Genomic DNA, 11375 nt, shown 5'->3' with positions numbered 1-11375 from the left:
GTCTGTTGGAACACCGGATTAGAGATTAATGGATTTGGCCGCGGTGTGGCGCTCTTTTAACCTCACATATTCAATCGTCTTGTCATGACAGACAGAGAGAGAGACAGACAGACAGACAGACAGACAGACAGAGAGAGAGAGAGAGAGAGAGAGAGAGATAGACAGAGAGAGAGAGAGAGAGAGAGAGACAGACAGACAGACAGACAGACAGAGAGAGAGATAGAGAGAGAGAGAGAGACAGACAGACAGACAGACAGACAGAGAGAGAGAGAGAGAGATAGATAGATAGACAGACAGACAGAGAGAGAGAGAGAGAGAGATAGACCGACAGACAGATAGATTGATAGACAGTCAGACAGTCAGACAGAGAGATAGATAGATAGACAGACAGACAGTTAGACAGACAGACAGACAGACAGACAGACAGACAGACAGACAGATAGATAGATAGATAGATAGATGGATAGATAGACAGACAGACAGACAGACAGATAGATAGAGAGAGAGATAGATAGACAGACAGACAGACAGACAGAGAGATAGATAGACAGACAGACCGACAGACAGATAGATAGATTGATAGACAGTCAGACAGACAGACAGAGAGATAGATAGATAGACAGACAGACAGTTAGACAGATAGATAGATAGACAGACAGATAGATAGATAGACAGTTAGACAGATAGATAGACAGACAGATAGATAGATAGACAGACAGACAGTTAGACAGATAGATAGACAGACAGTTAGACAGACAGACAGATAGATAGATAGACAGACAGACAGACAGATAGATAGATAGACAGACAGATAGATTGACAGATAGATAGATGATAGATAGATAGATAAATAGATAGATAGATAGATAGATAGATAGATAAAGGGACAGACAGACAGACAGTTAGACAGACAGATAGATAGATAGACAGACAGACAGGCAGATAGATAGACAGACAGACAGACAGACAGACAAATAGATAGACAGACAGACAGACAGACAAATAGATAGATAGACAGACAGACAGACAAATAGATAGATAGATGGACAGACAGACAGACAGACAGACAGATAGACAGACAGACAGACAAACAGACAGACCAACAGATTGATAGACAGACAGACAGATAGATAGACAGACAGACAGACAGAGAGATAGATAGATAGACAGACAGACAGACAGATAGATAGACAGACAGATAGATTGATTGATAGACAGACAGACAGATAGATAGACGGACAGACAGACAGTTAGACAGACAGATAGATGATAGATAGATAGATAGACAGATAGATAGACAGACAGATAGATAGATTGATAGACAGACAGACAGATAGATAGACGGACAGACAGACAGTTAGACAGACAGATAGATGATAGATAGATAGATAGATAGACAGATAGATAGACAGACAGATAGATAGATTGATAGACAGACAGACAGATAGATAGAGGGACGGACAGGTGGACAGACAGACAGATAGATAAATAGACAGACAGACAGATAGATAGATAGATAGATAGACAGACAGACAGATACTGAAAATATTCATTAAATGTATTTTGTATGCAGTATAAGCTATGCATATTATTTTGTATCTAATTTATTCCCTTTGTAGCCTATATATTGTTTCTATTTTTCTTTTTTTCTATTTCTTATTTTCCATTTACATATTAATCTTTCTAAATTGTTTATTTTAGAAGCTAAAAGTAATTCACAATATTTTGTTTACACATTTTTGTATCTAATTAACTCCTTTGTATCCTGTATTATTTCTATTTTTCTTTTTTCTTCTATTTCTTCTTTTCCTTTCACTTATTTCACACTCAATTTCTTAATTCACCTTATTTATCTTTCTAAAATGTTTATTTTATACAGTATACAGTATATATATATATATTTCCATAATTTCCTTTTCACTTATTTCCCCCTCCATTTCTTTTTTTTTTTTTTTACTTCACCTTATTTATCTTTCAAAATTATTATTGAAGAAGCTAAAAGTAATTCGCAATATGTTATAAATAGTATTCACATATTTTTGTATCTGATTAATTCCTTTGAATCTTATATTACTTCTATTTTATTTGTATATTTCTATAATTTACCTTTCACTTATTCCCCTCCATTTCTTAATTTACTTCACCTTTTTGTTTTTATCTTTCTATGATGTCTGTATGTTTTAGTCAAATAACAAATAAAGCCTTAAGGCTTTGGCAATATTGTAAATGTTAAAAAAATTATGCTAATTTAGCTTTGAGTCTTGACTAGCAAATAAAAGGTCCCGCACTGTACCGTATAGGTTTGCGTTACTATGGAGACGCATTTGCTCAGGACGCGCGCATGTCGCGGAGCGCGCAGCAGAAGTCGCTAGAAACGTTAGGATGATGCGTCACCGCGCGCCAGTTAGTACGCAGACACGCGCGGTCCTTGAGAGGGTTGACTGAGCGGCGCATAAACAGCTATCTTTCTGCATTTGATTTGAATCGACAGCATACATTCAGTGCACTACCCGAAGCGAGACGACTCAAAGGGGAAATAAAATTAAAAGGTGAAAACTGAAAGAAGATCTTGACATGTAAGTTTGAATGCCATTGATAACGGTGCACTAACTTATTAGCTAGTTAGCAAATGTGTATAGCTTCTGTCAGGCAAGCTTTATCAGGACTTACTTATTACATAGACTTAATTAATAATCAGATATGAACATTTTAGAAAATAATGTGCTGTACTGAACAGCATAGAAAACATCCAGTCGTCATCGGCACACATTGTTCCCATAGCAGAGCTTGACTAGCTGGTTAGCAGCAGATATAGACTAGGCCTGTAGTAATTACACTGCTAACAGCTTCAATTCAGTTGACTCATGCAAGACTGTTCTTTATTTAATCATTCGTCTACTTTATTATGTATTGCGTATTGGCGATTCGCACGATTTAGATTTATCCTTATACAAATTGCTGAGCGAGGCTAACAGTGTGTGTTATTGTGTTGAAAGCTAAACATATTTTCTTTCTTGTCCTGGATTTTGGTTAAATTTTGTTGGCTGATGCCTCAGTCATGTCCAGAATTTCAACTGGCTCAGTAGTACTTTCTAGAAAGAGCTAAACGTGTGTTTTGCAACAGTCTGGCATGCTAGTTACTTTGTGTGATCAAATTACTAGGAATACAATGAATGACATAAGTATTTCTTTGACGTTAGCGCGCAATATGAAACATATTAACAGCTGCTGGGATGGATTCAGGACATTTTAATGATACATTTTATTTATTTGTGTGTCATTTATGTCATGTATCTACATGTTTTTTCACAGAGTTCAGCATGTGTTACGGTAGTTGTAGAGGGTGGCTATTGCTAATGTTAGCCTATCCTCAGTGGCGTGGTCTTATTTGGCGGTCATGCACTATTTTATAATACAGTAACAGATTAAATATGTGTTTTAGACATTTTGCGAGCATTCCTTAATTATTAATGTTTAATATAGTGGTAAATTCCAAGACCGATTTAGATCGTGCGCGCGCTATGTGAAGATTATTCTCCCGCTAGATGGTTTTGTGTGTGTGTGTGTTTGTGTAGGGTTGTGCATGAACCTGCCAATCGATACAAACTTTTCCACAGTAATGTCGTTGTGCTCCACCCCCGCGAGGCCCGTCTGCTCACATGTCTTGATTTAGAGCTGGGCTTGAAGTGTGATTTGCAGAATTCGTTCAAGAAAAGTTGGCTTTTAAATTGGCATCAGCAGCCCCATCCCTTCTCATACCATCATTTCGTTTACCATTATTATGTTTTTGTTTTATAAGTACTTTCTATTAGTTCTCCTCCTGTCTCTTCACATTGCAGAGCCTTTTTTCTTAAAGGATTAGTTCTCCCAATAATGAAAATTCAGTCATTGTTTACTTACCCCATTTTTGTTATAACCCCATATGACTTTGTTTTTATTAACACAAAGGGAGAAACTGTGAAAAAATATTGTGCTCAGTGATGTCTTACAATGGCAGTTTATGGTGACCACCTCTTCAAGCTTAAAAAAAAAAAAAACCGCACTGAACTGTTGCTCTCCTGCCCTAGCATGAATGCACACAGGAGATCAATGAGCTGTGAACATTTTAATTAAGTAATACATTAGATTTCGGTTTGCTTCTCACCAAACCTTATCATATGCTTTCATAACAGTCATGAGTCTCATGGAATAATTTAATAATTTAATAGATTCCTGAATTATACTTTTGCTTTTTTTTTTTTTTTTTTTTAAGCTTGAAGAGGCGGTCACCATAAACTGCCATTGTAAAACATCACTGAGCACAATATTTTTTCACAGTTTCTCCCTTTGTGTTAAGAAAAAGAAAGTCATATGGGGTTATAACAATACGGGTGAGTAAACAATGACTGAACTTTCATTTTTGGGTGAACTATCCCTTTACATTTGAATATTTATGTATGATCTCTGCATGTAGTTGTACAATACACACTGTTGTTACAATTATATTTGCCACATTTACTGTATATTACTCTTTTGTAATATAGAGAAGCTCTTAACCCTCCTATTACGTTCAGAATCTGCATACACCTTTTGCATTCACGGGTCAATTTTGACCCGGTGGAATTCAAGCTTATAAATCATTAATAACCTGATGGTTTTCATCTTAACTGTTCATACATGTAAAAAGATTGGTATTTTTAGCATGTTAACTGACAAATATAAAAGTTATTAATTTATATACCTTTTTATATATATATATATATATATATATATATATAATATAATGTAGAAATTCTTTGACATTTTAAAATATATATTAACTACTATTTTATCAACATTTCTGTGAAATTTTATCTAAATATAACATAATATACAATTTATATTAACATCTAAATTGAGAATTACTAGTAATTTGAATAAATTGCCTATTACTCATAACTGCTCAATACAACTTGGCCAAAAGTTATGAAACCAACATATTCTTTTTCAACTAAACTTCTACAAAACAACTTTACAGCTCAAGTATGCAACATTAATACTTTAATATGTTTTTAAGCAAAATTGATTCTATTTACTTGCATGAACTGCCGAATGTTGATGCGTAAAAATGCCGCAAACTGGTAAAATGTGGAAAGTTTCCACTTTCAAGCTCTATTTAGACTAATGTGTGCATGAACTGTTTGCTCTCCCCACACCCCCTTTAGTACCTTTGATTTAGTTTATGCATAAGATGCAAAAAAAAATTTTTTTTAACAATCTCTTAAACAATTGTGTAAAAAAAAAAATCAAAAAAAAAAAGTCTTGACAAAGTCACATAGTTTGGTTCCCATAAAAACTATTTGGTATTTAAAATGATCTACCTCTCCCGGGCCGGACCCAGGGTTTCCCAGCAGATCATTGCCCAGAGCATCACACTCCCTCCACCGGCTTTTCGTCTTCCCACAGTGCATCCTGGTGCCATCACTTCCCCAGATAAATGGCGTACACGTCCGTCCACGTGATGTAAAAGAAAACAGGGCTCATCAGACCAGTCAACCTTCCACTGCTCCAAGGACTAGTTCCGATGCTCGCATGCCCATTGTAGGCACTTTGGACAGTGGACAGAAGTCATCATGGGCACTCTGACCGGTCTGCGGCTATGCAGCCCCATACGCAGCAGGGTACGATGCACTGTGTGTTGCGACACATTCCTCCCGTAACCATCTTTAAAATTTTCTGTGACTTGTGCCCCAGTAGACCTTCTGTCTATTCGGACCAGACGGGAGAGCCTTCGTGCTGATTTGTGGTTTGTCCCTCCTCGGATCACTGTCGGTAGGTACTCACCACTGCTGAGCGGGAGCACCCCACAAGCCTTGCTGTTTCAAAAATGCTCTGACCCAGTCATCTGGCCATAACAATCTGACCCTTGTCAAAGTTATCAGGTCTTTACTCCTGCCCATTTCTCCTGGATTCAACACATTGACTCTGAGAACTGATTGTTCGCTTACCATCTAATCTACACAGACCTTGACATGTAGCCTTGTTAGGAGATGATCAATGTTATTCGCTTCACCTGTGAGTGGTCATAATGTTTTGGTTTATCTGTGTATCAGTTTTGATTTATTTTGTTTTACAGGCAGCCAGCAAGTGCCAAGTGGTATGACAGACGGGATGCCGTCTTCATTGAATTTTGTATAGAAGACAGCAAAGATGTCCAAGTTAAATTCGACAAAACAAAGCTTGATTTCAGGTATATTTCTATTCCAATTGTATAATCTGCAAAATATTTAATTCATTGTCACACTAGCGTTGCACAATAGATTTAAATGAATATTGATATGTTTACTGTATTATTTTCTATAAAATATTACCATTTCAAATTATGTGATTAAACTATTCCTTAATATTTAGTCGTCTTTGTTTAGATCGCATGCAAATGTTAATTGGTTGCCTGCCTCTGTAGTGTTATAACATTCAGTACAGTGCTGTTGTAGTTTATTCTTAATTTGAATATGCTATATTTTGTTGTTTTGTTTTAGCTGTGTTGGTGGAACAGATAACACGAAACACCATAATGAAGTAGAACTTCTTGAGTCCATTGAACCAAATGTAAGTACTTCATGCTAACACCTCATGGTTTATGCTCCGAATTCAGGTTGTAAGTGCTCTGTCTGCATGGCTCAGCAATTTTTTTTTCTTTAATTCTTTTGCAGGGGTCTAAACACAAACGCACAGACAGGTCTGTTTTTTGCTGTCTAAAGAAAGCAGAACCTGGCAAATCTTGGCCAAGGTTAACAAAAGAAAAGGCAAAGGTCAGAGTTTACTTCTTTTTTTTAACCCTTAAATGCATGGGTGTTTTGCCAAATATTAATCAAACAGTATAACAACAAACACAATATACTTACCATACAGACAATAACGGAGCCTGAGTCAGCAGTATAGTCCAGAGTGATGGGATCAGCAGGACTGTGATCCAACAGAATGAGTGCAAGTGAAAAGATAAAATGTCCAAACAAGAGGGAGTCATGAAACAAACTGCTACATCCTGCAGCTCTCATGGTGCCAGATCACGGATAAATGGTGCAATATGCCAAGCGCGAGCACACGGCGATCAACAGCCGGCAGAGAGCTCACGATTGAGTCGAGGCTGCAGGGTCATAGTCCAGCGCACAACAAAGCGTAAAAAGTTGTTTGGATTAAATCCAAGAATGTCCAAAATCAGAATGTGTGTAGTATGAGATGGAGAAAAACAGACTAAAAGTAACAAAACAGAAGATAAACAAACATCTTCGGTGTAAAGCGGCACTGTTTAATAAACAAACTTCTAGGATACAGGACAATGGGTGTCAGTATAGAGTCCAAAACCACAAGTACTACTGGGACCGATGGGATGAGTAAGAGCCAGCTAAAATCTTTCTGAGTACACTGTTAAAATGAGTAAATAATAGAATATAATCTGACATATTTTGATGTTTTATTTTTCATATATCAAAGAGATAATGCAACAAATATAGAACAGGATTCATTTTTTCCACACTGAAATTTCATGAGACACAACTGGCTTTCAAACACATAACATATAATCTACACATACAGTAAGGTACACATTAGCTACACACATTTTTTTTCTCAGGCACTTTTTGAGTCTAAATAGATGCACAACTTAAATAATTTCAGCAGTGCACTCAAATAACAATAGTCATATCATACTGTTCATGTTACACTTGCTATAGTTTACTTCCACATTGGTTTTTCATCAAATAGCAATGTATAATGTAAATCAAGTCAATCATCGGCACATCAGCGCCACCTTGAGTACGAAGTAGCATGTACAATATCTGTGTACACACATATGGAATAATGATAATTTACCATTGTCACACAGAAAATCAACGTGATATAGTAGTCATTTGTAGGAATATAGTACTCATTTGTCTTGTAACAAACAAAGAAATTATATATCTTGTAGTAGTACACTTGTATAGATACACTATATTGCCAAAAGTATTCGCTCATCTGCCTTTAGACGCATATGAACATAAGTGACATCCCATTCTTAATCCATAGTGTTTAATATGACGTCGGCCCACCCTTTGCAGCTATAACAGCTTCAACTATTCTGGGAAGGCTTTCCACAAGGTTTAGGAGTGTTTATGGGAATTTTTGACCATTCTTCCAGAAGCACATTTGTGAGGTCAGACACTGATGTTGGACGAGAAGGCCTGGCTCGCAGTCTTCGCTCTAATTCATCCCAAAGGTGCTCTGTCGGGTTGAGGTCAGGACTCTGCAGGCCAGTCAAGTTCTTCCACACCAAACTCGCTCATCCATGTCTTTATGGACCTTGCTTTGTGCACTGGTGCGCAGTCATGTTGGAACAGGAAGGGGCCATCCCCAAACTGTTCCCACAAAGTTGGGAGCATGGAATTGTCCAAAATCTCTTGGTATGCTGAAGCATTCAGAGTTCCTTTCACTGGAACTAAGGGGCCAAGCCCAGCTCCTGAAAAACAACCCCACACCATAATCCCCCCTCCACCAAACTTCACAGTTGGCACAATGCAGTCAGACAAGTACCGTTCTCCTGGCAACCGCCAAACCCAGACTCGTCCATCAGATTGCCAGATGGAGAAGCGTGATTCGTCACTCTAGAGAATGCGTCTCCACTGCTCTAGAGTCCAGTGGCGGCGTGCTTTACACCACTGCATCCGACGCTTTGCATTGCACTTGGTGATGTATGGCTTGGATGCAGCTGCTCGGCCATGGAAACCCATTCCATGAAGCTCTCTACGCACTGTTCTTGAGCTAATCTGAAGGCCACATGAACTTTGGAGGTCTGTAGCGATTGACTCTGCAGAAAGTTGGCGACCTCTGCGCACTATGCACCTCAGCATCCGCTGACCCGCTCTGTCACTTTACGTGGCCTACCACTTCGTGGCCGAGTTGCTGTCATTCCCAATCGCTTCCACTTTGTTATAATACCACTGACAGTTAACTGTGGAATATTTAGTAGCGAGGAAATTTCACGACTGGACTTGTTGCACAGGTGGCATCCTATCACAGTACCATGCTGGAATTCACTGAGCTCCTGAGAACGGCCCATTCTTTCACAAATGTTTGTAGAAGCAGTCTGCATGCCTAGGTGCTTCATTTTATACACCTGTGGCCATGGAAGTGATTGGAACACCTGAATTCAATTATTTGGATGGGTGAGCGAATACTTTTGGCAATATAGTGTATCATGAAACAATATGATTTATGGAAGTGCAAAAAAGAAAAAAGACACTGTTACATATCTAGGGTCTTTAATGACCCTATACACTGTTGGTAATTATACAGTTATAAAAAATTGTTTTTGTTGTTGTTACACAATTCAAAAGAAAAAGGTTGAGGAATACTAAAGAGGCGTGGGCATAACTCCAAAAAAAAATTGATGAGGTACAGGGGGTGGAATGAGGTATGCATTAAAGGGTTAAACCATTACAATATGAATGTTAAGTAAATGTTATTTTATGCTTCTCATTGTTCTTTGTGCAGCTTAATTGGCTCAGTGTTGACTTTAATAACTGGAAAGACTGGGAAGATGACTCGGATGAAGAACTGTCCAGTTTTGACCGCTTTTCAGAGGTGCCTGTCTAAATATTTCTTTGTGATTTCTTTGAAAAGTTATTTGAAATGTAGAAAAGAAAAATAAGTCTGTGTGTGTGTTTCTTAAAGATGATGAACAACATGGGTGGGGAAGATGAACTTCCAGAAGTGGATGGTGCAGATGATGTAAGAGAAATTTTAAATCCATAATATTGCTGAATTTACTTGATTAAAATGCTAAAATAATGTGATTGTAGATAGAATTTGAAGTAGGTATATTTATGGCAATATATTTGTGTAAATATCTTCAAATGTATGTATTTATGTATATTTATGCAAAACCTTCTGTGGTTCACCTGTTTGTAACTCCAATTTCAGGAAGAGTCTGCGGATAGTGATGATGAAAGTAAGTTTTCTTAAATGGGGTTTTCTGTTCTGTATGCCTTTTATGAGAAAAAAATAATAATTGTAAGAAACACAGTATATGTTAGCTGTTATATCTCCAAATATCATTAGTAGACAACCTTACTGTTTATTGATTTTTAAGTTTGTCATTCAATTTTTTACAGAAATGCCAGACCTTGAGTAGGAAACCACCATGCAGAAGAAAGCAAGGATTTCCACTTAACATTTAAATAAAGAGAGAGACTAGGTTTGCGTTGGTAGCCATTTAAAAAACTGCATAATTTTCGACTGTTTTTCAAGGTATTTCTGCAGAAAGTAATAAGGGGGTGAATTTTTACTGTTGTGTTGATGGCAATCTCAGCCCCTCGACAATGCACTCTTTACTTTTCTGTTCTGCATGGACAATTACAAGCTCTCCATGATGTATTGTGGAAACCATTTATGGTTACTTTACTCAACAATGGCTTTTACAGTCTTGGGCTTTTTCCTCAATGTCAGTGGAGTTATTGCTTCATATAATGTATATATCGTAATTTGTAGTAATGGAAATCAAGGACGTGAATGACATTTTCAACACATTTGGCCTACACCCTTTTCTCTCATTCAAACTGTACATTTTATTTAATTAAATTTTTTTGTTATTTTGTGTTGTGGCTCACATTTCCGTGTGTGTGTGTGTGAGAGAGAGAGAGAGAGAGAGAGAGCGCAAAACAAGCATTGTCTTAAGGCAGATGGTTCTTCATTTAGCTGCAAATGCCATTGGCAAACCCCTGTTTTATGTGTTTTAGCTGTGGTTTTGACCTTCAGATCAGTTTTTGTGTCAATCCAATATGTTCAAAGTTTATATTCATGTCTGTACACGCTGCTTCATGAAAAATTTCAGGTTGGCAGTTAGTATTCTTTGGTTATGTTTTGTTTATATCATACGTAGACGTGTAGCAGACAATTGTACACTGGTTTCTTCCATATATGTAAAAAGAAGTGTTAAAAAAAAAAAAAAGCATATGCCTCGTCGCTGTACAGAACAAAGGGGTAACTTATCAGTAGATGACCAGTTTGTGTTTGCACTTAATATCAATGCAGGTGTGACTAAAAGATGAAAACAATAATGTTGTGACCTGTCATTTCAGGTTTATAAATTTCAGTTTGTTAAACGCAGTGAGGTTTTTGTCTACATATTTCTAATAAACTGTCTCTAAATAATACTTTGCATTTTTGTCCTGTTTATGAACCTTTGTATAGATGATTGTGGTTTTAAGGATAATTAGGGATGCTTAATATATTGCTGACCATATCAGTATCGGGCGATATTAGTGTTTTGGCTGATATTGGAAGCAGTTAAGTCACCTTTTCTATTGTACATTTATATGCACGATCTCACTTAAAGTATGTACAATTGTAGATATGAGCTTTATTGTGAACACTTAAAA

General features: G+C 37.1%; 1 protein-coding gene across 1 annotated transcript; it reads left to right on the top strand.

Moving 5' to 3' along the window:
• Window positions 1-2388: 2388 nt before the first annotated feature.
• On the top strand, window positions 2389-11150 carry LOC127419624 (prostaglandin E synthase 3-like). The gene is made up of 8 exons (XM_051661174.1): window positions 2389-2576; window positions 6095-6208; window positions 6498-6567; window positions 6672-6770; window positions 9490-9579; window positions 9670-9726; window positions 9919-9946; window positions 10110-11150. Coding segments are annotated over exons 1-8 (480 nt in total). The 5' UTR covers window positions 2389-2574; the 3' UTR covers window positions 10130-11150.
• Window positions 11151-11375: the final 225 nt, after the last annotated feature.

Source organism: Myxocyprinus asiaticus, chromosome 29, assembly GCF_019703515.2.
Source record: "Myxocyprinus asiaticus isolate MX2 ecotype Aquarium Trade chromosome 29, UBuf_Myxa_2, whole genome shotgun sequence".
Taxonomy (NCBI): domain Eukaryota; kingdom Metazoa; phylum Chordata; class Actinopteri; order Cypriniformes; family Catostomidae; genus Myxocyprinus; species Myxocyprinus asiaticus.
This window is presented reverse-complemented; position numbering and strand designations above follow the sequence as displayed.